The sequence below is a fragment of the Prunus dulcis genome, chromosome 6 (assembly GCF_902201215.1).
Source record: "Prunus dulcis chromosome 6, ALMONDv2, whole genome shotgun sequence".
Lineage (NCBI taxonomy): Eukaryota > Viridiplantae > Streptophyta > Magnoliopsida > Rosales > Rosaceae > Prunus > Prunus dulcis.
Window position 1 is genome coordinate 26,763,273 of NC_047655.1, and position 25,410 is coordinate 26,788,682.

The following is a 25,410-nucleotide window of genomic DNA, read 5'->3' on the forward strand; positions in this document are numbered from 1 at the left end:
GGTTGTTTTGTTAGGAACAAAACTCTTAACAACAATGATAATGATATGAAAGCAGAAACACAACACAATTAGGATGATCTCATGCTTGGAAGGGCAAAACCAGAATATTACAATGAGAGAAGTAGGAAGAAGCATATTTATTACCGTGTAAATCTTTTTGGCAACAAATCATTTGGCATCCTTTTTCCATGGTGAACAAATAATAGTGTAGGAGATATTACAAGACCTGTACAAAATATTAATGTCAGCCTGCAACTGGTAGCTGTAAGCTGTTTGTCGAAGCTTTTGGCTTTACAACATATGCGAGTGTGATTTCTTCTGGGTTGGATTCTGGACTTTCCTCTCGGAAGGTTACTTCGAATAATAACGATTGGTATAAACAGACCTCATCTTCCTTGCAATAATAAACCTGCAAACACAAGCCAAGTTGATTTAACATCACTGACACCGTCTTAGCATGTGGTTTAACAGTATGGTAAAAAAGAAGCATGTGGTTTAACAGTAGTTATACAAAGATGCATTTGTGGAAAAAGTTCATTAAACTATATCTTTTTGGCAGACCTGATTAAACCAGTTTGTTTGCAGGCTAAAATATGTCATACCTTGCAATTAATTCTCCCCAGCGAAACTGAGGGGGAGGGTCTCTTGAAATGAAGAATTGCTGATCCTTCTGGACTAAGATATCCATCCAGGGGATCCATGGAAACTGCAGTTTCAGGCTCAGTTTCTACGCTAAACTTACTGCGAGCTTCCTGCATTTAAAATCTACACATGAAAAATATGGAAAGGGCCATGCAACACCAGCATATTTGACAATAGGATGAGAAACCACAAAAAGAAAGAATTTCTAAATTGGAAGCAACATGTATGTGTTTATTGAAATGAAGAGAGGGATGGTGACCTTTGAAAAATGATACCCTTCGGGTACTGATATTTTAATAGACAAGTTGCCCTCATTGGATGAACCACCATCAACCGTAATGGTCTGCGTGTCAGCTGACGATCGTCTTCTGAGGCGTTTCAAAGATTTTGATTTTGCTGTGGGAGGCTGAACCCCTTTCAGCTCTAATGTATGAAGTTCAACTTCTTCCTTATTTAAGTCTAGATATCTGATTAGACTGTTATTTGTATCAGCTATGAAAATTCTTCCTGTAAAATAGGAAAAAAAACTTTGAATCTGAGCTTGTTACTGGTAAGAAGGAATATATTTGAATCTCACTTTCTGATTTTTCATCATAGGAAGAGAGAGATAAGAGAACATCAAGAATATTTTATGTGCAATTATAAAAGAGGCTTCACCATTTTTCGCTTCAACGATTCCTGATGGCTCTGAAAGCTGCCAGAAGATAACAGATTATTAGAAATGAGTCAAATGTTGACCCTCTCATTTCTTTTCCTTTCTAGATTGTGATTACAGGTACAGATAACAATATGATTGCACCTATTCCCTATTTTCTTGGATCATTTAATTTTCTAGAAGAGTATACAGGCTAAATTATATACGATGCACATAAAATTAATCAAATACTTTAAAGCAACCTGCATAATCTTCTAATAACTTCTGCACCATTAGAAATCGTCAAAGAAAAAACAACAAAATTCCGAACCTGAGCTTCTAGAGATGTTCCGTCCTTGAAGCCAGATTTTCCAATCCCTGCTACAGTACTAACTCTCTTATTAGCTGGATCTAGCTTCTTTATCTGGAGTTTGGAATGAGATAAAGTTAGTACTTGACCAGAAACTGGTAGAAGCTATCACAATATTTTCCAAGATGAACTCTACATAAAAATCAAATTGATGCACTCAAAACTCAAAAGCGCAACCTACATCATAGAATAGTTACTGTCAGTCATGATCTGACTACCTTGTGATTATAGCTGTCTGCTATATAAATTTGACCACTCTGTGCACATAAGACGCCTAGTGGATGTTGAAGAAGCACTTCAGACCCTATTCCATCATGGTCACCAAACTGTATAGAATTAACATAAGAAGTATTATAAGAAAACAGGTGTACTAGAAAAAGATCATGTACCCAGAAAAAAGATAACCTTAAACAAATTGTCTGAGAAAACTGGATCACCACCAGCTAGCAATTTCGATCCTCCTGTTTTTAGGTCAAGTGCCCTAATGGAGCTACTCTCACTATCAGCAATATATAGCTCCTTGAGATCTACAATAACCAAAGAGGAGTTTATAATATGTGAAAGTCCATATACAAAATTACTTATGTGACATTGAAAGTCATGAACTGTGGAAAAGATTGTGATACATTACCAAGAGATAATGAAATTCCAGAAGGCTGTGCAAACGATGTGCTTGAAGAGCTATGCCAATCACCCCAAAAAAAAAAAAACTTGTCATGTCTGGAAGTACTGCTATCAAAAAAATCTTCATTACACCATTGAGCGTCTTCACGTTATCTTTACCTTGATCCGTTCAAGTTTCTTTCATAACCATCACCACTAAAAGCTCTAGTAACTCCACCATCTGTATTGTGTTCCCAGATTTGATGTTGGCCAGCCATGGCAATATAAACTTTCTCATTGACTGGATGAAAGCAGGCATCCCATGGAGAGTTGAGGAGCTGACAGGATATAACTAGAAACTTTTGAGTAAAGCAGAGATGTTTATCCAAGAATTTTATGATTCAGCTTAAATGTTTTAAATATATATTCTTCACTATCCCAATCAAAAAGGGCTTTGCATCATCAAAATTCATGTTTCTGTAATCTTGCCTGAGTACTTCCTTTTCCTCCCCCTCGGTAATCAGAGCCTTTGGTTCCATTCCCAGCAAGGGTACGCACTTTGTCATTAACAAAATCAATCTCCCTACAATAATAGAAGCTAGATTATGACAAAATCATTCAGAAAATGTCAAATAATTCCGATTTAATATAGTTTTGTAGAAGGGGAACATGCATGGGAAGCAATATTAGAAATAGAAAATCATAACCATTCGCTACAGTACAAGTATCAGGACAGTAGTGAAGATTCCAGATAGTTATTATTTACCATTCTAATTTTGTTGCGTAATTTATCTATTGATTCCATGCTTGTATTTCTTATATGCTCTTTATAGGTAGGAAATAGAGCCAACTATGCTTGTCAAATGAACACGGGGTATTTCAATAGCCACAACGTACCTCAAAGCATGGTTTTCAGTATCTGCAACATAGAGGAGATTTTTCTTTGGGTTGTAAGCTAGTCCCTAGTAAAGCATGACCAATGGTTATGTGCCACAGCCAGCATTCAACATGAAACATGAGATGTAAAACCTCATAATGTATGCATGCATTCATCAATGAAAAGAATACTCTAAGGCCAATAACGTGGTTATGACATGCTCTTAAAGACAGCTTATTTCTTACCTGAGGCCGATTAAAGGTGGCATCATCAAATGAACCATCACGCAGACCTTCCTCTCCAGTACTTCCAACTTGGACAATAAAATGTCCATCTAGGTCGGTTACCACCTAAAATCCATGCACAAGAAGATGGTTAGATAACAATCCAGTTCACATTGATTTCCTGCTATAAAAATTTAGCAGGAATGTAGGACTTTAACCTAACATCAATAGGAAACTGAAACAGTTTGAACACACCCACAACATGATATATATTTCTTTAGTTAGGATCTCCAAAAATATATTATCTAAACATCAAAATATCATTTTCCCAAACCTTCTTCCCCCCACCACACAAAACCCCCACCCAACCCCAACACCCCCCCCACGGCAGGAAAAAAAGTAATTATAAAAACTGCACAGAGAGAGCCTACTATGCGGTTATGATTACTGTCTGAAATGAAGAGCCTATTGTTTAGGACATCAATTGCAAGCTTTCCAGGAAACTTTAACGGAGATGTAACTAAACGAGGATCATTGTCTTTCTCCAAACTCAAAGGAATTGGTGCATTGTCCAACATCTTCTTTCTTCCATAGAACAGAAGAGCTGCCTCTACCAAATCGTCGAGATCCTTCCAAAAGAAGAAAATTTATGTTTTATTCATTGACCAATTACTAAGCAGAAATCCATGAAATTAAATGTATCTTGCAAATACTTAAATGGTTATCAATACCTTGCGGCGACCTTCACCGGATACTTGTGCAAGAAGCCTACCATTGGGCCCAACAATAGCAAATGTTGGCCATGAATTGACACCTAGCTCTCGCCATAGATACATATCTCCATCATTGACAACCTAAAACAGGTAGATAGTTGAAATAACTCTGAAATTTTGTAAGCTGAATGAGTGAAATATGGTCGAGCATTACCACAGAAATCAGTCTACCCAGAGTACCAGAACACCCAAATAAAATGAGAGATTTATTTATACTAAAGTAAAATTTACAAACAATGAAGCATACCGGGTGAGTGATGCCATAGCGTAACACTGCATTGCGAATGGCTTCTAAATCCTTCTCGTTATCAAATTTTGCAGAATGGACTCCCACAACAGTGAACTGCACAAGAATGAGAACAAATATATGATCATCAACTAATGGGGCCATAGTTTATAATTCTGCCAACTGGCACATGATTCAGCCAGGTCAACATTATCGATTTTTTAGATGGAAAAATTTCAAAAGGACATGGAATAAGTATATATTCTATTAAGAAGGAAAAAGAAATCGAAGCTTATACAACTTTGTTAATTATAACGAGCAATCTCATAAAATCAGAATATAAAAATAATAAATTTGATATGTCAGAAAAATAGAGAAATTTGAAAGAAAGAGAATGGAAAAAGGATTACCGGCATATCTTTGTATTTTTTCTCCAGAAACTCTAGGTCTGGCAGGACATGCATACAGTTTATACAACAATAGGTCCAAAAATCTAGCAGAACAACTTTTCCTTTCAGATCCTGCCAAACATATTTATCAAAACTAAAGATATACAATGATCTTGGTTTAACCATGTAGAAGTTTAAGCTTTATACAAATTACCCTGCTAAACTTAATGGGAGCTGTATTCAACCAATCAAGTTTTGCTGGAAATTCTGGCACGATAGGAGCAGTTCCTCTTGCAAAGTAAAAGATCTTTCATTTAAGCAGGTTTTACATATATAATTATGCAAACTAACAACAACGATATACGAATAGCTACAAATACAAATTATATAAAAAAAGGCAGCAAAATCCTTATTTACCTAGTTTCCAGGTCCGATATATAGTTCACAAATTGTTGGATTCTTTCAATGTTTGATTCACCTATAAAATAATTAATGGAGGACAAGAAAATTTTAGTTTTCATTTCGCTGTAACTACGAATTCATAGAGACATGTTAAACAGATAATTAGAATTAGGTTTCAATGTAAACTTATCTTTTCATAATAAATGTACAATTACAAAAAATAAAGAAGGACTAGGCAGAAAGGAAAAAAAAAAGCAGCGGGGGGAAAGAATGTACCAAAACCAGAGGTGTGACATCAGTACCTTCCTTCTGTTTAAGAGATGGCTGGTTGATCCCAAATATCACATTCCAAATAGCTTTAGGTGATGCATATTGCATTGCCTGTGTAAGAACCTCAATAGAATGTATAAATTACAGAAACTAGAATAACAAAGAAGCAAAAAGGATTAAGATGTCATCTTTTGCATGCATAAAATTCAACCCAGAGATCTCTCCCACTCTGACTCTTTGTCTTGCCAAGAATTCTACTTTATTGAGTTATACCTTCCAGTTTGAGATGGTGAAGGCAAGACAAGACAAAGCAATCCCCAAGCTTCCATATCTCACAATATCTCGCCGAAGAACCCTGCAACCTGTCCACAAATTATTCTGCAGCCTCAAGCTAAGGGGGTTCAACATGCTGTTTGTTTGATTTGAAAATGCAACTGTGTGATAAATATTCTCAAGTTAATAGGTGACACTGCTCAATATTACAATCGTTAAGTACAAAATCTTCCAAATGTTTGTCAAGCATATACAACTTCAGGGAAAGAAGTTGATCGACCAAATAACAAGGAACCAACATTTCAGAGGACATATCACCATTGCACTATGAGAAACACTTTCAGGGGGACTTACTGTAATGTAAACCCACAAACCAAATACATAGCATATAGCACATAGAAGTGTAAAAACAAATTGGAGCAAGTATGTCTTAGGCTGTTTCTACTAGCATGATTAGTTGGGCAAAATGTAAGGATTGATTAATACATGAAATATCCAAATAAATAACACATGCTCCCAAATAAGAAATGGTTTATTAATCAAAATAACACAATTGAAATGTTGCAATTATAGAACCCTTCTTACCCTCCATCTGAGAAAACCCCGTCATTGGAAGTACCAGTTTTCTGCATTAACCCATTATTTTCTTCTGTGAGTTTTTCTGTTGTGTTTTGAGATGACATATAAGGAAATTGAGGTCCCTGGATGTTCCCGTCTGCAGTGGCATGTCAACATAAGATCTCATGTTCCATAAGATGTATAATCTAAAAGACTACCCCATAAAAGAGTTGGTAGGAGAACAACAGCGTTATAAGCTTTTAAGATACTACTTTATGGAACTTGAATCCAAACTATAGATCAATCAGACTCAAAAGGTGCATTTAGAAATAAATAAGGAAAGAGTTCCAATACAGAAGATGCCCCTTGCAAGAAAATTGGTCTTATAATAGTCCTTAAAAAGTGCCACTAGTGTAGCTTCACCATTCTACATTCTTGATGGTACAAAATGACATTTGCAGCATATTCTCAAAACTACATACTATAGCCACCAGAGCCACCACTGAGAATATCATCAAGTGAAACATTTCCTATTTCATTTCGAATTAGGGATGGACCAGCAGCCTTTAGAGTCTCTTCTGATAAAGTAGTTTTGACAGCTATGCATCTACAGACAGCAGAACAAGATTAGCAGTTGCCATAACTATAATCCTTAGTTCTAAGTTAAAAGTAATGTTAGTGGCACTTAAATGATTAGTTTAAACGGTGATACAAGAAGAAATATAATAGATCCAACCCAACGTGTTGATTCATGTAATGTAATATGAGGTTTTTGCAAATTTACCTCATTTTTGCAGCTTTGGCAGCCTGCACGCCAGCTAGTGCATCTTCAATAACAATACACTGCCCAGACATATAACACCTTAAGAACATGAAAATGGAAAGTGAAGCAACTAACATGACATATACCGTTAAATGCAGAATAAATATGCAGAATGACCTCATTATTTAGCTTATGGTAAAAGCTAACAAAATCAACCTTTCATGGAACATTTTGTGAGACACCCAAGAAAACAAGCTTTTATTACTTATACCTTTAGAACTTTATTGTATTTATCTATCCTTTCTTTCCTCTTTTTTTCAAATTTCTCCTATTTTGTTCTTGAAAATTCTTTTTTTTAAGAAATTAGCAGAATCTTCTGGTGTACCTCACTAACGGGCACATCCAAGATCTTTGATGCAGCCAAGAAGATATCAGGAGCAGGTTTCAGTTTCTCAAAAGCATCTGCTGACACAATAGCATCAAACCTGATAAAAGGATAACAAAATAAGAGGAGTAAAAAATTAATGATCCTACAAAAATATGACAAACTTGAGAAGCAAACCATATGACTAGATGGGCTTACATTGACAGTGGTAAATTAGCGGCAGCTAGATTTGCATTAACCTTGATACGATCAGCGCTAGACGCAACAGCAACTTTAAGGCCTTTTCCTTTACACTGTTTTACAGCAGAGAATACTAAAAGAATAACTAAATGAAGTAGCAGAATAGTAATATTGTTTCGATTATGAGTAGTTTCCTTGATACCTGAGTAATGAGTTCAAGGGCACCAGGGAATCCTATTCCAGAATTTGGTTTTGCATACTACAAGAAATTAAATAAGTGTTACCGTTAGGGCAACTTGATGACTAAAGAAATTCACGCTTGTTGCAGTAAACTGATAAAATTACAAAAGACGACTGACAAAATTCATTAACCTTATCTAGATATATCTCAAAGAACCTCTTCTTTGCTGCCTCAGGATCGAATCCCTTTACCCCCTTAACAGCAGCAACACCTCCTAAGAAGTTCGCTTCACCTAGTATATTGATGCAAAACAGCAACATTAGCAAAAAGAAAAACTTGTTCATAACAAAACTGCACACTATCAAATCAGAACGTTGGCCCATCACGTATGTTGTTAGTAATTAGAAAATGCCAAACTTAAAAAGGGAAAATCATCTTAATTTTCAAATACAGATGATTCAACTAGCAACTATAAAAATTCACAACCACCTTTCTTATAGTTTTGTTTGCAATTTTACCATGCCCAAGTCAAATACATGTAACAAAGGCTAAAAAATCTACACCAAGGTCGAGAACTCATTGCACTAAAAAGAAATTTTTAATCTTTACCAGTTCCCATGAATGGCACAAAGTCTTCCACTGTGATTGCAACCCCCATCTCTGCGAAAACATCGACACCGGCCAATCTAGAAGGCTCTTCGCTGTCGCAGAGTACTCCATCCATGTCAAACAACACAGCAGATACTTTCCCCCACTCACTTCCAGAAGATCCTTGCACATTTTTCTCTTCCACTTTCACACAAGCTTTCACAACCATTTTCTTTGAGAAATCGAACCGCTTTGGCCTCCATTGGAAGAGGTAGGTTGAGAGTGAAATGGGTTTTCGTCCTTTTGAGCTAGCATATAAAGAAGAGAGCTTGGTGGGGTGTGAGAGAGAAGAGGGTGGCGATAGTAGTTTCATGGCCATGGGAGTTGAGTTGATTTGAGCCAACTGATTCTGTTTGTGAGTGGCGGGGAAGGGGCTTCGTTATATAATATATTTTCGTACTGTTACGAAATTGCCCTTACTGTTTCTTGCATGTCTGTGCGGGTTTCTTGTCATTTTGATTTTTCTTCTGTGGTGGAGAAATGGGGATCATATTCAATTTATTATCCACTTCTTCAAGCCTCCCCCTCATTATAAATTTTATCTCAAGCCTTTTATTTATTTATTTATGGATGAATTTTTATGTCATCAGATACCAATCATAATTTTTTTCTCAAAAAAGAAAAACCAATCATCAATTATGAAATTGTGATTACTCCACCACATTTCTGCCACTCATATCACAGTGCCCATATTCAAAATCTTACATTTCACTCAATCATGATGAAGAGACATTTCTTGTATAATTTTTAATCCTTGAATTCAATATATTCAACCCCTCCATTAAACAGCTTAAGAAAGAAAGACAATGTGTATGCTGAGAGAATTTGATCTTTGTTTAGTTCTTGTGTGTTATATTTGCTATGATATGCAAAGATACAGAGCTAACAATATGCAAAGCCTATCTTTCTTCGGAATGTCAAACTGCCATTCCTCCCAACAAAATCATGAGCCTTGGTCTTTCTTCATTGCTGGATGGAGTTTTCAAACACCATCTCTTGTATATATTCCCCAGCTCCACCTACATTGACAATTTTAAGCTTAACAAATTCAAGACCTCACCAAAAATCCTTGCAGGAACATCTTCCATTCCTAAAATGATGATAGCGCATACGGTCCCTCACAATTATATCCCGCTTGTATACTTTCGAAAAGATCTTTATGGCAGAATGGCAATCCTCACAAGTTCTTAAGTTCTTCGTAACACGAATGGTTGTTCCAGGTTTCGTGTTCAGGACCCCGAAAGCAATAGCAAGCTTTTCGCTGTGGTATTGTAGTGCAGTTTCCTTCTCCTCTTCTGCAATGTCAAACAAAACTTGGGAGCTATTTGGTGAGTAACCCTCCATCTGCAGCTTCTCTATGATCGTTTCCAGCATCAAATAGACCTCTTTCATTTGTGGGTGTGACCCTTCTCCCACCTTGAACTCATGAACCATGCCACCAATATCAACCATGCTAATTCCAGGACTTGTCTTGACCCCCCTTTCCTTCATCAACATTCTAACTTTTTCAACATCATCCCATCTGCCTGCCTTTGCATAAATGTTAGACAACAATGCATAACGGCCGCTATTTTGAGGCTCCAATTCAAGCAAAATCCTTCCAACTCTCTCCCCCATTTCAGCATTTCCATGTATCCTGCAAGCACCTAACAAGGCCCCCAAAACAGCTGCATTGGGTTTGATTGGCATTGAATTTATAAGCTGCTCAGCCTCTTCCAATTGCCCTGCCCTTCCAAACATATCAACCATGCACCCATAGTGCTCAACCTCAGGCTCAATTCCATAAAATTTCTTCATAGAACTAAAGAAGTTTAGACCTTTATCGACAAAACCCGAATGAGCACAAGCATTTAGGACATTCAGAAAAGTAACTCCATTTGGTTCTAACTTACTCCTCTGCATCTTGGAGAAGAGCTCGATTGCATCGTCTGCTCGACCATGCATAGCAAGACCTCCAATCATGGCATTCCATGTGGAAATCTCTTTCTGTTTGATATTTTCAAACACTTCCCACGCCATGTCGAGCCGCCCACATTTGGTGTACATATCAAGCAAAGCAGCCCCTAGCACTGCATCCAATTGAATGGTGTTCCTCTTGATATAAGCATGAACCCACTTTCCTTGATCAACTGCTCCCATATTGGCACAGGCAGCTAGCACACTTGACAAAATAAATTTTCTTGGACTAAGTGAGTTCTCCTTCTGCATCTCATTGAAAATTTCCAAAGCCTCCTTGTGACACCCTCTTTTTATGTAACCATCAACCATGGCACTCCAAGATATCTCATCCTTTTCACTCATTCCATCAAACAACTCCCTTGCCTCTTTCAACATGCCACATCTAGCAAGGCCACTCACCATTGCATTCCAAGAACCAACATTTTTACTTGGCATATGCTTCTCAAACAATTCTTTAGCTGCTTCTACATCTCCACATTTCATGTAACCATCAATCATCGCGTTCGAACAAATCACATCATTCGATTCAGCAGCCTCATCTAGCATTCTCCTTGCCTCCTCCACAAGCCCAAATGATGCATACATCTGAATTCCAGCACTTCTTATGTGTCCATCTTCACCAAACTGATTTTTGACAACATGTGCATGAATTTGCAGAGCTTCCTCTACAGCTTGAACCAATGTGCAGGCCTTGAACAATATAGAATAGGTGAACTTATTAGGCCTAGCATTCATAGCCACCATCTTACAATAATATGATATACAACTCAAGGCCTCATTGTTCTCTAGGCAACCTTTAATTACAATATTCCACACAAAAACATTGGGCCTCCACACAGAATCAAAGACCTTCAAAGCAAACCCAAAGTTGCTGAAATGTTGACTTGCATAGCATTTAACTATGGCCCCTGCCACATAATGGTCTTGAAAGTAGCCTGACCTCAGGGCCACACCATGGGCTTGCTTGAGATGTTGTAAAGAAGTGGTGCATTTTGTGTTTAGGATGTGCAAGATTGTTTTCTGGGAGAGTTTGGAGGTGGAAGCTGTGCTCTCTGCTGAGACTTCTTTTGGTTTGATGTGATGAGGAAGATTTGTGGTGGTGGTGGATGTGCTCATCTTGGCTCTGCTATGTTATCCAGTCTTGGCTAATAGTCTCTGAGGAACGGATTGCAGAATATAAAAGTCAGAATGATAATGTCGTTTGCAGCTTTTTTCTTCTTTTTTTTTTTTTTTTAACTGGCGACATGTCGTTTGTAGCTTGTTTTAAAATGGACGACATAAGTTGGTTCTCTAACCGTTGTTCTATCTTTGATTTAAACACCGAGGACAACGTTTTTTTAAAGTATAACCCACAGTCTAAACTATAGAGGATGACGATTTCTTACACACACACAATTATGATGTTATAAGAATTTGAACATAATACCTTTGGTCTGCAAGTCAAGGTTATTTTCCATCGTAAACTCAATCTTGAGCTGGAATTGAAGGAGTTGGCAGTGTCTTAAGCTGGAATTGGTGGAGTTGGCAGTGTCTTAAGCTGGAATTGGTGGAGTTGGCAGTGAGCACACATAACTATGATGTTGTGGAAATTCAAATTTGATACCTTTGGTCTGCAAGTTAAGGCCATTTTCCATCGTGAACTCAATCTTGAGCTGGAATTGATGGAGTTGGCAGTGTCTTAAGCTGGAATTGGTGGAGTTGGCAATGGTCTAAACTATAGAGGATGAGGATTTCTTACACACACACAACTATGATGTTGTAAGAATTCGAACCTAATACCTTTGGTCTGCAAGTCAATGTCATTTTCCATCGTAAACTCAATCTTGAGCTGGAATTGAAGAAGTTGGCAGTGTCTTCAGCTAGAATTGGTGAAGTTGGCAGTGAGCACACACAACTATGATGTTGTGAAAATTCAAACCTAATACCTTTGGTCTGCAAGTTAAGGCCATTTTCCATCGTAAACTCAATCTTGAGCTGGAATTGATAGAGTTGGCAGTGTCTTGAGCTAGAATTGGTGGAGTTGGCAGTGAGCTAGACCCGTTGGCAATGTTTAGTTTAGTTTAGGTTTTAGGGTGTAGAATTGAAATTTTTATGTGTCTGTTTGTTATAGCATTCTCGTTTTCAGCTCTCTGTTTTTTCCTGCTGAATCCAATCTATCAAGACCTTCAAAATCTGACTTTTCGTTTGGAAGTTATGATCAAATCTTCACTCAGGGGTCGGGTATGTTGTATAGAAGATAATGATTGGAATTTGGAGAAGACATATTGGTGCAAATCCTATTAAGAGGATACAACAAAGAGCTTCTTGATTACAAAAATAAGGGAAAGGGGGATGGGGACACATTTTCAATTCACCACCAAAAATACAAGGCTGCTAAAATTCTAGTTCTTCAGGGAGCAACACATTTACAAAATATATACAAAAAGACAGCATAATAACGTAGTTAATGCAGAAAACCTGTCATTGTAGTATATGTACAAGATCCACCCTCCCCTCAATATAAAGCATCTTTCATTTCAAAAACCACCCCAACTGAATCTCTTGAGTTCCTTTTGCTTATTGAACCACATCATTGACTCCAGTCAACCCATTCTCTGAGGTCTTCTTCTGGCAAGTCAATATTTTCTCCTCATCAGCAGCCACTTCTTGAGCCACTCTTCTTTCCCTTACCTTCTTACTTGCCTCAATGTATGGCTGTAAGGAAAACAAATAAACCATATTAACATCCAGAGGGTGGACTTCAGTTCAGTTGAACAAGGTTGCTATAGTAAGGTCGGGGCTGCATACCATAAAGCATGTAAAAAGGAATACAACTAAGTGGTTAAACATAATTATAGACCATGTACAAATTTGAGTAAGCAATGTCTAAACAACAGAGGAAGAAATCTAGGTGTAACTCTACCTGTTTCTCACTCGCAGAGAGGGACCTCCATGCGTTGTCTACCATGTATCGGACATTTTGACCCTTCACTTTCCCTGAATCAGTACTTTTCAACCGCTCACATTCTATCTTGAGGAAGATATGATATGCACTTTGTGCCCCTCGTGGAGCACCGACACGTTTCTTCATCTCTTTGTTCTTTGAGCGCAGCTGGGGGAACTGCTTTTGTTCGGCAGATGTAGAACCTAATGAAATTTGCAATACAAAGGGGTTCTGAGTAAGTTATAACTCAAATTTGCAGATGAAAGTGTAAAGTTTGAGAATTGAGTGAATTGTATTGAATCTCAGACTATGTACTTCAAACCTTTACAACTTTATAAAAATGGAAAGAATAAATCTATGCCTAAACTGTAGCTTTTGACAGCAACCACAATGTATGCAAATTGATACAGAAATTAATGAAGCCAACTGTTGACATTACAACTCTTTAACAGTAAGACCACCTTTCAAGCCTACTCTATTCCTTCATAAGTTTGATGACCATTCAATGTATGATTGCAACATGCAACGTTTTAGTTTGCTGAATTTAATCTACCAAGTAAGCAAAAGCGACATACCCATCAATGTTAGTTGATAATTCTCTTTGGGCACCTTCTTCTTCTCCACATGAGCATCTTCAAGATTGGGTATCGGAGATGAGTTGTCCCTACAGTTCCCTTCCATTGCTGAGCTATCTCCAATATTGTAGAAAGCATGACCTGAAATTTTATCCTAGTGAGGTTTAAGCATCATCTTTATCTAGCTAATACATGTAGTTTATACCAAGAAAATTAAGGTACTGTATTACAAATTAAGTACCTAAAAACTCTTATGTCCAGGCAAGTAATTAAATACAAATATAATTGAAAATATGCACTTCTGTAGAAGGTTATCTCTAGCTATTGTACCTAGAGTCGAAGCAGCTTTCACACGACGTTCCCTGTAATAGTAAAGCTGTTCATACTGGTAGAGAAAGAGTGCATAGAGTTTTAAAAGAGGTTGAGGATCCTGCAGATTCTCCCCATCTAATTTTAGGGCCAGTGCAACTTCACCCCACCTCCCATCTGCGGTAACCTGGAAATTAACCATTACAAATCTCAGTAATCTCTTGTCCTGTAAGGCTGTAACTTCATCCCTTTCAATTTTTAAGGTGAAAACGACTTCATCTTATCATGAATTGATATTCATACAAAGGGTTAAACTAAAGATGCCATTCAAACCCTGTTTTGCATCAGAGTTATACACAGTTTATCCAAATGTGTAAGTTCAGAAATTCAGATAAATGATCACAAGACAGACCTTTTGGATGGTTATAAGGTATCATTCATTTCTTTTTCACTAAAGAAATAGGTAAGAATGAGCAAGTGATAGAAATAAACCTGAATAAATCCTCCTCTTTCAATGACTTCTTTGTAAAACAGATGCAAGTCAAGTGTTGTTTGTCTGAGATCAAAACTGCCCATTGAAAGAAAGATACTCAGATTAATTTTCACACTGAAACAAACCGATCAGAAGAGATCGCCAAGTGAGAATATAAGATAAAATATCTAAACCAGTAATTAGCATTATAATCATATATCAGCTTCCTATATATTCCACATGCATAAGTAAACCGAAGCTTGAATCAATCTTTTAAACATACTTAAGTGGCATAATCAAGCCAAATATGAATGTGACAAGAGTTATCTGAAGTTTTATGCCCAACATATTCAATGGCACTACTGATTTCTGAATTAGAACGTTCCGACTTGTGAGTGAGCAAAGGTTCCAACTTTGCTTCTTGTGAGCAAAGATTCCAACTTTTCTCGTCTTTTTCAAAGATTCTGACTTTGCTTTTCCTTTTTCCCACAACTTTCTCAAAACCACACATGGTATATATGAACAAAAGTTAGTGTTCGAAAAATCCGCCTAGGCGCTAGGCGGGAGGACTAGGCGGCCTGGGCGGGTCTGGAGGAGAAAATGCTTGCTTTTCTCTCAAAAATTTAAAAAAAGCTTGCTTTTCAACACATTTCAAAAGCTAAAAACATAATGAAATTCCCCTGAAACCCACTTGAACACAGAAACAGAAAATAGAAGAGAAAACCCAGAAGCCCAAAACTCTAAAAATTAGGAAAACTCACAGAAGGTTCAGCCCAGATGAGTTGTGCAACTTGTTGAGTCTCTGATAGAAACTTTCAATCTCAGAGTTCTCCAACTCCAGCAAGCTTTTCCCATCATCAGGCTCAGAAAGTGTCACATTGGAATTCATAGTAACAAGGCATTGAGAGCCATTTTTCTCAGTCTCTGGCTGGTTCTCAGTAGTCTTCATGTTGGAGAGAGAGAGAGCTTCACTCTGCTCTTTTTTCTACATTTGTAATCCCGAAAACTAAAGCCATCTGTCTATATGCATAGACATGCACATTATGCGCATGTTGGTGTTGCTGCAAAATGGATTAGCTTGTGGGTTTACACGTAGCCCCCCACCAACTGTGGGGTAGATGAAAATGAAATTACCACTGACACAAAGCTGTTCTCGGTCCCAAGACTGAATTGTTTAGGATAGTTTAGCCATTCAATCAATTTTAACGTCATTTTTTATATATAACGATGATATTGGATCTATTGAATAATGGTGAAAAGGTGTAGAATAAGAATGTTGCAGAACACAAGAAACAACAGTCATTTTTCACTATTTTGGTGAAGCCATGTTACACCCAAAATATGTACAAATGATTCTTACATGTCACTAAAGTTTGCAGCAAGTGGAATTTGAGGAAGCATCAGAAACTAACCAACCCTTAAACACAAGAAACTACACGGTCATTTCACTCTTTTTTTTAATTTTTTTTTTCCTACAAGCAATTGGACGAGGGGTTTACACAAGCATTCCTGAGTGCATGGGGTTTCATTATTAAAATGCTGCAAAATTTGCAGGGAATGGCTTAAATTTGAAACAGCTGATCCTGCAATGGATCATAGTGGCAATGTTCCATTTTTAAGAATACACGTTACTTTTATTCTGTAATATTAATGTTATTTGATCATATGTATTTATTTTCTACCAAAGTCAACATATTAGGCACGAAATTTATTCCTTTTCTATATTGGAAATTTTCTGTACTTGCTCATATTTACTTTTTTTTTTTTTTTTCTTTCTGTTACAATATTTTATACAGCGATTAAAAAACAATTAGACTTGAAATGTCAATGCATTGGCTTTCCTTTTCTTTCTTTTTTTGGGTTACAACTTACACCAATATGTTAATATGTAGATTTCATCCTCTCAATCTCAGCTTCCAGCTCAGATAAATTAAAATATTATATATATATATATATATAATATTTTGGGTTAATTAATTACTAACTACACAATAATTTTTTTATTTCTCCATGGTTGGAGTAGTAATTTTATAAAAATCTTCTTAAATAATTTCTAGCTTTTTTCAGTTAAAATTTAACTTTAAGGCAAGTACGTGTTCTTGGCATGTAATTTAGGACATGATTATTTATATTTATGATCAGTAAGATGTAAAATAAATGGATACATATGAAAAATACCAATTAACTCTGGAAGATTTTATGGATAACGCGTTGACACGTTTATGAGTAGAAATTTTTCTTTCCAATATGAGATTTATATGAGTAGGTTAAGTGGTCTGAACCATTTTCATCTTCTATATAAGATGAAAAAATCTCATCATCTTCATATCCCAAGAATACAATACTTCAGGTTCTCATTGCTAATATGCAGTCCCTTGTAGCATCAATCTTGGCTCTCTTCTTTTTGTTGGGTGCATTGGAAGCTCGCTATAATCTTCAAGACGACGTCGTCGTAAGCGCCGCCATCATAGTCGATCAGAATGGTCATGGAAATTTTACCACAGTCCAGCAAGCCATTGATTCCATCCCATCAAATAACTCACAGTGGACTCGTATTCACATCAACCATGCCATCTACGTCTAAGTATACTTACAACATATTTTTTATTATTTCGAAGGTACATTATAAATTCACAGCTCTCTAATGTGCTATTTTTATTACACCAGTGAAAAAGTTGTGGTTCCTAAAGACAAACCCTACATTATTCTCGAAGGAGACCTTGATCACTATCCTGTGATTGAATTTGGAGATGGTGGAAATGTTGTTACAAGTCCTACATTTATAGCACACGCGGATAATTTCATTGCAAAGAATATAATATTCAAGGTAAAGTGTGCTCGTTTAAGCCGATGTGGTTTGTTCTGCGTCTTAAATATTCACAACTCTCGTAATTAACTCTGTGTCAACAGAATACATACGACCGTATTGACTTCATGGCGGATGTCAATGGGAGGCCTACTACTTGGGCAGTTGCAGCTGCAATCGATGGAGACAAACAAAGTTTTTATCAGTGTAGCTTCCTTAGCGTGCAAGACACATTGAGTGATGCCCGAGGCCGTCACTATTTTTATGAATGCACCATTAAAGGTGCCATAGACTTCATCTTTGGCTCTGGCCAGTCACTTTATGAGGTTAAATCTCCTCAAACTTTTCTCATATTTATTTTGATTATTAACATTAATAGAAAAAGTATTCTTAGATTGACTCAAATTTGTTTGCAGAAATGCCAAATAGTTTCAGTGACGGACGTGATAGGATTTCCTGGGTATATCACAGCCAATGGTCGTGGTGGTCCAGACGACCCAGCTGGGTTTGTGTTCAAAGATTGCCATGTATCTGGAACAGGCCCTATAAATCTGGGAAGGGCATACGGCAATCACTCTAGGGTTTTGTTTTCTGGAACGTACATGGAAAATATTATTACCCCACAGGGCTGGATGGCTGCATGGAACACTGGCAACGAGTAAGTGTTGTTTTCTGTTTTATAATTTCGTGGTTAATTTTTATTTTCATGATAAACAGTGATTATTTTCAAATTAATTATTTTTGAAATTATGGAACAGGGATTTAATTTCATACTCGGAAGCAAATTGTAGTGGACCAGGGGCAGATTTGTCCCAACGTGTGACTTGGGAGAAGAAGCTATCGGATGAGGAAGTGGAAAGTTTAACAAATGCAGCTAAATTCATAGACCAAGATGGATGGTTGGCAAAGCAGCCAAAATAAGCCCTTTAATAAGAGCAAATTAAAATCATAAAAAGCCCCTGTATGAACTCTAGAAAATCTTATTTTTTATTGCTTTATTCTTATGTAACACATGTTCCCAGTGTAGGATGTAATTTGTTTTTGTTAATGGAATAAAATGCATGTTATCGAGTTTGAATTTCTCTTTTTATGAATTAAAGTAATTTGGAGTAATTTAAATTATCGTTTGTATATATACATAGAGATTTATTATAATTCGAATTCATAACCATGTACAAATATTATAGATTCACTAATATGGCACCAATGTAGGAAGGGTGAGCTACCGACCAATTTGGTAGGCCACCAAGTTACTAGAAATGGAGATTCACCAATATGGCACCAAAAATAAAAGTCAGTCATCATAAGTAGACATCAAGAATTGATCTCACCAATATCTCTCAAACCAAAATTTACTTTTTACCTTAAACTTCACTAACATAAGGGGGTTAGACAAACTTTTATAGATTGATAATATGTTTTTTTTTTCTTTAAAACATTGGAGACAAATACCAATATGGTCGGAGCCGTGTGGAGAAAATATGGAGAGTGGAGAGGGGGAGAGAGCTTCAGGTATTTTTCTCAGGTATTAGGAGTAGGTTTAGATGTACCTTGAATGATGAATGAGGTCGTTTATTTATAGGAGCCTCGGGACTAGGGTTTTGTAAAGAATATGCTGAGTTTATTCTCTATCCAAATTTGTAGGGATCGAGTTGGACTTAGATAATATCTGAATTAAATGATATTATCTCGTTTTATTATGATAATATCTGAATTAATGATATTATCTTATTAAATAAAGATAATATCATATTAATTAAGATATTTATTCCAATTAATTAATTAGTCATATAAGCTAATTCAATTAATTAATTTAAGAGATAATCTTCTTTTCCACGTGGCGTGCTGTGATTGGAGACGAAAATATTTGCTCCCACAAGTACCACAAGGACTAAGAAAATAGTTTGTAATGCCAAAAAAAAAAAAAAAAATTGAAATTATAATTCAACAATGAAATGGATAGTGTGTATGCTTTGCAGGGTCCTCCTCGCTCCTGCTTATGTTTCATATTCCAAACCAAATGCTTCATATCCTAAATGCGGAAATTTGGAATATCAAATATGACACATGGCATGGTATTATTGGTCCACGTAGTTAATTACGTGGCCCCACACTCCCCTCCGACCCCACAAAGCCTCAGACTCTGACCCATCAAATTTTAGGGCCACACGATGAGAGACATAGGAAGACCACTTTGAACTGTCCGCCAACCGGCGGGTTCAGGAAACACCAGGCATGGATAAGGCCATGAAACCAAGCTAAAACCCACAAAAAATACGTCCAAGAAAAATAATTGAAAATATTGAGTTTCTGTCACCAAAATCCTCGAACTTTCATGATACCCAGAAAAGTTTAGCCCCCAAAAACCCAACTTTGAGTCGAAGTTGTTCATGGAGTCTGGGCCATTAGTGATTGGCTTCAATTCCGTGAGGCATGCTCGAAGCATTAGAAAGATTTTGATTTATCTGCGCCAAATTCCTCTCTTCTGAAACACAAACTTAAGAGTTAACCACAAAAAAACCCAACTTTAAGTCTGTTCTTAAACTTTGAGAGGTACCCTTTGTGATTAGCTTGTGTTTTCCGAGCCGAAGTGAGAAATTGAGCAAAAGGGTAGCTTAGTTTTGGAGGCTGCATGAGTGGGCAAGAGCCCAACTGGTGTTTGAAGCCTTGGAGCCTGAAGCAACAGAAGCAATGGCTTTGGGTTGTGGTTGCACTGCCCCACTCTCACAATATTCTCTCTCCTTCAAGTCCTTCAATTTATTCTCAGCTTGCAAAGCTTCGTTTCCATCGGCGCCGCCACGGCCCTCCTCTCGAATTTGTTATCGCATCGCTTCTCGCCGATGGTTGAATTTGAACCACATATCTGTGGGTTCTCGTAGGTAAAGCTTGTGTTTTTGGTTTGTTGAGTTTTATATCATTGTTTGCTAAGAAAGTGAAGGAAATATTATTGGCGCTCTATTGAGTCTAGTGCTCTTACGCATTTTAATTGGACTTCAATTCGTAGTCAGAGTTTTAATCGAGTTTATGATAAGCGTGTGTAAGGTTTGTGACTTATATGTTCTTTTGATTGCTAGCTAGAAGTGCAGAAAGTTCGAATTTTGGATTGTTATATATTACTCGGACTTTTACTTGATGGTTCTTTTTAGTGTTGTATATAAGCACCCTTGTAAGTGTTAAGTTCTAAAAAATTTAAGCAATGGCAAAATTGTTATTAAAAAGAAAACATCTTAAAACCTTGAATTCTCAGTTACGAGTTGGAGGAAAGTGAAATGAAATCTGAAGCCATGGTCATGACTTGACAGAACTGCGGAAATGTGATTGTTAACCCCTTGTCTTTTCCTGTTGGTTGGGTAACAGATTCAATGGTTTTAGTTCAAGGTGTTCAATAACCAACACCGACTTACACTTCAGCCATGTGGCTACTGAGAATGAGGTCCAGGAGGAAACATCAGCTGCAGAGCCTGATTGCTCGGTCTCAATTGTCAATCTTAATTCTGATATGCTTGAGACTGAATCTTTGAGTTTACTAACTGAAGACACTTATGTAGATAGTCTCCTGACAACACTGCCCGTAAGTTTCATGCTGGTCTATGAACCTTTTCTTCTTTTTCATTACCATTAAGCATTACATTACTGTTAGGTCCTGTCACCATTTTTTTCCCTTTATTTAGGTTTTATCAAAAGAGGAGCAGCATACCCTTGCAGCTACTCCGGCCCATCCAATGGGATTATATGGTAATGTGTCTTTTCTAAGATGTCTTTTATGTTTCATTTGAATTATAAAATGTTTGATGTGGGTTATTTTGAATCCTTGAGGTGATTTCTGACCCGAAGAACATAATTTTTCAGCTTTGTATGCTAGTTGTCTAGCTGGGAATTTAGTGGAGCAATTTTGGAATTTTGCTTGGCCCTCTGCTATCGCATTGATATATCCAAGCCTTCTACCAGTAGCATTCATGGGTTTCTTTAGTAAGGTTGCTATTGAGATAAATTAAGTATATATGACAAAACGGAAGTAAACTATATTTTCTAACTAGCTCATTTTCATTTAAAACAGCTTGCAATAATTGCTGGATGCCCTTTAGTTGGCACACTTATGGATCATTTTCCCAGAGTACCTGCGTATAACTGTCTTAATATTATCCAGGTGAGTAGTTTAATTTGCATTTTACCCAAAGATGTATGCAAGACAATTCTTACAAACTTTTGACTTCAAACCTTTTCTTTCTCTCAGACAACTGCTCAGTTGTTATCTGCAGCAATGATAATTCATGCACATTCTGTTCCTCCTTCTGTGTCTTCCCTCCTTCTCCGCCCTTGGTTCATTGTACTTGTGCTAGCTGGGGCTGTAGAGAGGCTATCTGGTGTAGCATTGGGGGTTGCTATGGAGCGTGATTGGGTGGTGCTGGTACTGCTATTTTGAGATTTCATTGCTCCATTAGGGCACTCACATACGCATGCATGCACACTTAGTTTTTCCCTTCCAATATGTCATTGTCTTAAACTAGAATTGCCATGTAAACAGTTGGCAGGAGTTAACAGGCCTATTGCGCTTGCACAAGCAAATGCCATTCTTAATCGAATTGATCTTCTCTGTGAGGTATTTTCTAATCTTATAATCATTTTTTATTTTGCAATATCTCCATGGATTTTTCATATGTTGTTCATTTTGAATTATTTGCCCTTTTATTTGAAATCTGACATGCAAATATTCCTTAAATTGAATACAGAATATAGTTATTCTACATAAAATCCACTGAATGAATTGTGATAGATGATAGTTAGGTGTTTGTTGAAGAAAAAAAGGTGATAATTTATAGGAAAGCTTGAGTCTTATAACTTTTTACTCATTACAGATAGCTGGAGCATCACTTTTTGGCATTCTTCTCTCTAAGTATGACCCGGTAACATGCTTGAAGTTTGCTGGAGGTTTAATGGTGTGGTCGTTGCCTTTTGCAGTAATTTCTCTTCTCCTTGCTCTCTTTGACTTTTTTTCTTGAAGAAATTTCGCTTTCGTTGTTGACAATAAATTTCCATTTGTTAGATTGTTCTCACGTGCTTAACCAACAAGCTTTCTAGTGGGGTTCTTGACCGCCCTAAATGTTCACAAACCTGTTGTAAAGCATCCACTGAAGGACCCCTGATTGATACCAACGATATATGTAAGCTTGATTGCTTTTATCTTATATATTAAGTAAATCTGACAACTGCTTTTGTGATAAACTTTACTGACTGGTTCCATTTTCTGGACAATCAGTGGATAAAGGTGTGGCAGCTATTAAACTTGGATGGAAGGAATACATGCAGCAACCAGTTCTTCCTGCAAGCCTAGCCTATGTGTTGCTTTATTTTAATGTTGTACTCACTCCAGGCAGTTTGATGACAGCATATCTAACACAAAGTGGTATTTGTCATACTTTTTCGCCTTTTATATGCATATATCAGGAAAGACCTTCATTTTCAATAAATTCAAGCCCCAGGTTCTGAGGGCATGCCATAGCTCGGCCAAAAAGTATCTCATCAACATGCATTTAAGAGTAAACATTATGCACATTAGAGGGCTTTCTAGCAGTTAGTAGTCAGTGACCCTACTGATTCATGCATATAGGTTGTTACATCCATGGTGTTGGGTATACTTGTTTTCTTTTGGCTTATCAAGAGATAAAGTATTGTCTTTAACCTATAGGAAAAACAAGGGGATTCAGTGATCGTACTTTGGCATGATTCGTGAAACCCAATTCTAACTCCAAGATATCGTGGCATTGTTTGACAGGTTTAAATCCATCTATCATTGGGGGTTTTAGTGGACTCTGTGCTTTTATGGGTGTTGCAGCAACATTTGTGTCTTCATGCCTGGTCAGGCGGCTTGGCATTTTGAAGGTTGCCTAATCTGCTTCATTATTGTGTTACCGTCCATTTTCAATTTGTATTCTGTGTCTACATCTCATGGAATTTCTTTACCAGGCAGGAGCAGCTGGGTTAATATTTCAGGCTTCACTTCTTACCGCAGCTGTTGCTGTTTATTGTAGTAGATCTTCCTCCCAGCAGAGCCCCCTTCTTTTCTTCCTATGTTTGATTGTAAGAATCATTTGTCTATTTCTTGTTTTCCTATATGAGATAATAGATTAAACTTGAACTGTAATACTAAAGCTTACAAAGAAAGGACTCAATAGTTTAGAAACAAGATGTGGGGTTGGAAGATTGGCTTCAGCTGTGTTTGTGGTCGGGATGACAGTTGGATATGAGCAGCTCAAAAAATCATATTAGTGATTTGATTGGACAATGGGACTTATGACATTATGTTGGATTCAAAAGCATGCGGAAAAGTTGGATGCCCCTGCATCACCCACATTATACCAAACATAAAACACAGTTGATGTGCTTTTTTCCATGCTTTTCTTACATTTAATTGTATCCTTTATTTTCATCGAGCTCTGATGATTGGCTACCTTTTGCATGCAGGTATTATCAAGGCTGGGACACATGTCCTACGATGTTGTGGCGGTACAGATTCTTCAAACTGGGATACCATCATCCAAAGCAAATATTATTGGGACAACAGAAGTTGCTGTTGCTAGCCTGGCAGAGTTTACAATGTTGGGAGTTGCAATAGTTGTCAATGATGTTTCACATTTCGGCTTTCTAGCCGTGCTGTCACTCCTATCAGTAGTCGGGGCGGCTTGGATGTTCTGTCGTTGGTTGTTGAATCCAACAGATGAACAAAGAACTCTTTTCTCTTTCGATGCTCAGTGTCAATAATCTAAGTAAGTTTTGTCTTTTTATGCGCTCGATTCAATTAATCTTCAAACGTTTTTATGTCTGTCACGTCTGAATGAACGATTTTAACATTGCCACTAATCATCTGCAGTTATACTTTCTGAGGCCCTGGTGCAAAGGCTGTTTGACGAAATTCGGAACCAAGATATATAGCAAATACCTTTAAGGGCGCCCACATTTTTCTATTGATAGAGGCATATGTTGGCTGTAGTGTAGGATCCGTGACACGCCTTTGTATCATATCATATAAATAATCTATGTGGACTTCAACGAGCTCAACTTGTACATACATTTTGAAACATTTGTAAAGCATTGATTTATTCAAAATCTTTTTCCTGGAGATCATGCTCCAATTCGAGCCAAATGTCCTCACATGTTTGCTGAGATATTGTGGTGAATTTGAATCAGATTCTTTCTGAAGCTCAGTCATTTGTGAAACAATGGAAGTAGAATGAAGGTTGCTTCTTTTGAAGCCATGAAAGCAGCAAGAAGGTGAAAAGTTACAGGCAGGCCATATTTTTTGGGGTCAACACAGGCAGGCCATTAAAGCGGCAAAAGCTACACAATCTTATGATGTTGGTTGCGTGATCAGAGAATTGGAACTTATTCCAGGTTGACCATAACAAAGATGAGAAAAAGCTGTGGTATTTATTTTTCATCTGCAATAACAAATAACAATATTATTAGGTAAAGCTGCAATGGGGTTGGGCTCTGCATAAAGCTTGTAAATTCTCTCCCTCCAAAAACAACTTTGTTGATTGACCAAAAAAAAAACTTCTTAAAAAAAAAAAACACAACTTTGTTGAACAACAATGATTATGATCATTAACCAATAGAAAAGTGCCAAATGGCACTATGGCATCTCTCCTCCTCTTCCTCGTATGGCTAGCATAAACTTGATTAACTTATAACTTGTAACATTAAAGTTTAACATCTGCTCTGCTGCGGCGGGCATTGGGTTTTGCATATGAACAGCACGTACCCGTCACGCTTCACCCCTTCTCCCAAGAACCTTTTTACTATATACCTCACCTCATTAAACTCCCTATATAATTTAAGGTTCAATGTCCAAACTCTTATGTAACTTTGTGCCACGCCACTTCAATGTATCAGAATGTGAAAAATATTTTCAGTTTTTATTATATTTCCCACTTAATCATTTGAAGTGCAAGTTTCTTAAGAAGATAAATA

General features: G+C 37.1%; 5 protein-coding genes across 11 annotated transcripts; 2 read left to right on the forward strand and 3 right to left on the reverse strand.

The window, feature by feature from the left end:
- Nucleotides 1–68: 68 nt before the first annotated feature.
- On the reverse strand, nt 69–8,736 carry LOC117632670 (protein SUPPRESSOR OF QUENCHING 1, chloroplastic). Of its 6 annotated transcripts, XM_034366217.1 has the most exons (28): nt 8,360–8,736; nt 7,942–8,042; nt 7,772–7,828; nt 7,588–7,682; nt 7,390–7,489; nt 7,026–7,084; nt 6,724–6,848; nt 6,269–6,398; nt 5,684–5,765; nt 5,443–5,521; nt 5,156–5,216; nt 4,953–5,028; nt 4,760–4,870; nt 4,371–4,466; nt 4,082–4,204; nt 3,782–3,979; nt 3,372–3,476; nt 3,147–3,211; nt 2,739–2,832; nt 2,430–2,587; nt 2,278–2,327; nt 2,052–2,173; nt 1,865–1,972; nt 1,608–1,700; nt 1,300–1,336; nt 902–1,149; nt 603–752; nt 69–409 (listed from the first exon to the last, which is right to left on the reverse strand). In XM_034366217.1, exons 1-28 carry the CDS (start codon nt 8,715–8,717, stop codon nt 245–247), a joined length of 3,246 nt encoding a protein of 1,081 aa, XP_034222108.1. In that variant the 5' UTR covers nt 8,718–8,736; the 3' UTR covers nt 69–244. The 6 variants fall into 6 exon arrangements, 2 of the variants coding, with proteins under 2 accessions (XP_034222108.1, XP_034222109.1); XM_034366218.1 differs by lacking the exon at nt 6,269–6,398 and having other exon boundaries at nt 5,684–5,844; nt 6,733–6,848; XR_004586508.1 differs by lacking the exons at nt 69–409; nt 603–752; nt 902–1,149 and having other exon boundaries at nt 1,320–1,336; nt 1,828–1,950.
- A 545-nt stretch (nt 8,737–9,281) lies between these two features.
- On the reverse strand, nt 9,282–11,473 carry LOC117632697 (pentatricopeptide repeat-containing protein At5g66520-like). The gene has a single exon (XM_034366244.1). It carries the CDS (start codon nt 11,471–11,473, stop codon nt 9,455–9,457), a length of 2,019 nt encoding a protein of 672 aa, XP_034222135.1. The 3' UTR covers nt 9,282–9,454.
- Nucleotides 11,474–12,666: 1,193 nt separating this feature from the next.
- Nucleotides 12,667–15,623, reverse strand: LOC117632220 (high mobility group B protein 10-like). 2 transcript variants are annotated; one of them, XM_034365655.1, is made up of 6 exons: nt 15,398–15,623; nt 14,657–14,732; nt 14,186–14,351; nt 13,856–13,996; nt 13,260–13,483; nt 12,667–13,051 (listed from the first exon to the last, which is right to left on the reverse strand). In XM_034365655.1, the coding sequence occupies exons 1-6, from the start codon at nt 15,583–15,585 to the stop codon at nt 12,914–12,916; spliced, it is 933 nt and encodes a 310-aa protein (XP_034221546.1). In that variant the 5' UTR covers nt 15,586–15,623; the 3' UTR covers nt 12,667–12,913. The 2 variants fall into 2 exon arrangements, with proteins under 2 accessions (XP_034221546.1, XP_034221547.1); XM_034365656.1 differs by lacking the exon at nt 15,398–15,623 and adding an exon at nt 14,920–15,001.
- A 1,378-nt stretch (nt 15,624–17,001) lies between these two features.
- On the forward strand, nt 17,002–18,363 carry LOC117630589 (probable pectinesterase 29). The gene is made up of 5 exons (XM_034363290.1): nt 17,002–17,213; nt 17,301–17,463; nt 17,547–17,768; nt 17,859–18,100; nt 18,201–18,363. Exons 1-5 carry the CDS (start codon nt 17,002–17,004, stop codon nt 18,361–18,363), a joined length of 1,002 nt encoding a protein of 333 aa, XP_034219181.1.
- Nucleotides 18,364–19,592: 1,229 nt separating this feature from the next.
- On the forward strand, nt 19,593–24,583 carry LOC117632529 (solute carrier family 40 member 3, chloroplastic). Its single transcript, XM_034366030.1, has 14 exons — nt 19,593–20,321; nt 20,800–21,013; nt 21,114–21,177; nt 21,292–21,416; nt 21,500–21,589; nt 21,677–21,850; nt 21,968–22,042; nt 22,299–22,400; nt 22,487–22,604; nt 22,700–22,846; nt 23,216–23,322; nt 23,407–23,520; nt 23,905–24,206; nt 24,311–24,583. The coding sequence occupies exons 1-13, from the start codon at nt 20,134–20,136 to the stop codon at nt 24,199–24,201; spliced, it is 1,815 nt and encodes a 604-aa protein (XP_034221921.1). The 5' UTR covers nt 19,593–20,133; the 3' UTR covers nt 24,202–24,206; nt 24,311–24,583.
- The last annotated feature ends 827 nt before the right edge of the window (nt 24,584–25,410 follow it).

Coding starts and splice junctions, on each gene's coding strand:
- LOC117632529 (XM_034366030.1), top strand. CDS start 20,134: ATGGCTTTGGGTTGTGGTTGCACTGCCCCACTCTCACAATATTCTCTC. Junction 21,851..21,967: donor AGCGTGATTGGGTGGTGCTG/GTACTGCTATTT, acceptor CCATGTAAACAG/TTGGCAGGAGTTAACAGGCC. Junction 22,043..22,298: donor GAATTGATCTTCTCTGTGAG/GTATTTTCTAAT, acceptor TACTCATTACAG/ATAGCTGGAGCATCACTTTT.
- LOC117632697 (XM_034366244.1), bottom strand. CDS start 11,473: ATGAGCACATCCACCACCACCACAAATCTTCCTCATCACATCAAACCA.
- LOC117632670 (XM_034366217.1), bottom strand. CDS start 8,717: ATGGCCATGAAACTACTATCGCCACCCTCTTCTCTCTCACACCCCACC. Junction 5,766..6,268: donor GGGGTTTTCTCAGATGGAGG/GTAAGAAGGGTT, acceptor GACAGGTTGCAG/GGTTCTTCGGCGAGATATTG. Junction 2,328..2,429: donor AGAAACTTGAACGGATCAAG/GTAAAGATAACG, acceptor TGATTGGCATAG/CTCTTCAAGCACATCGTTTG.
- LOC117632220 (XM_034365655.1), bottom strand. CDS start 15,585: ATGAAGACTACTGAGAACCAGCCAGAGACTGAGAAAAATGGCTCTCAA. Junction 14,733..15,397: donor TCATCTGGGCTGAACCTTCT/GTGAGTTTTCCT, acceptor TTCAATGGGCAG/TTTTGATCTCAGACAAACAA. Junction 14,352..14,656: donor AAAGAGGAGGATTTATTCAG/GTTTATTTCTAT, acceptor GTTAATTTCCAG/GTTACCGCAGATGGGAGGTG.
- LOC117630589 (XM_034363290.1), top strand. CDS start 17,002: ATGCAGTCCCTTGTAGCATCAATCTTGGCTCTCTTCTTTTTGTTGGGT. Junction 17,769..17,858: donor CTGGCCAGTCACTTTATGAG/GTTAAATCTCCT, acceptor ATTTGTTTGCAG/AAATGCCAAATAGTTTCAGT. Junction 18,101..18,200: donor GCATGGAACACTGGCAACGA/GTAAGTGTTGTT, acceptor ATTATGGAACAG/GGATTTAATTTCATACTCGG.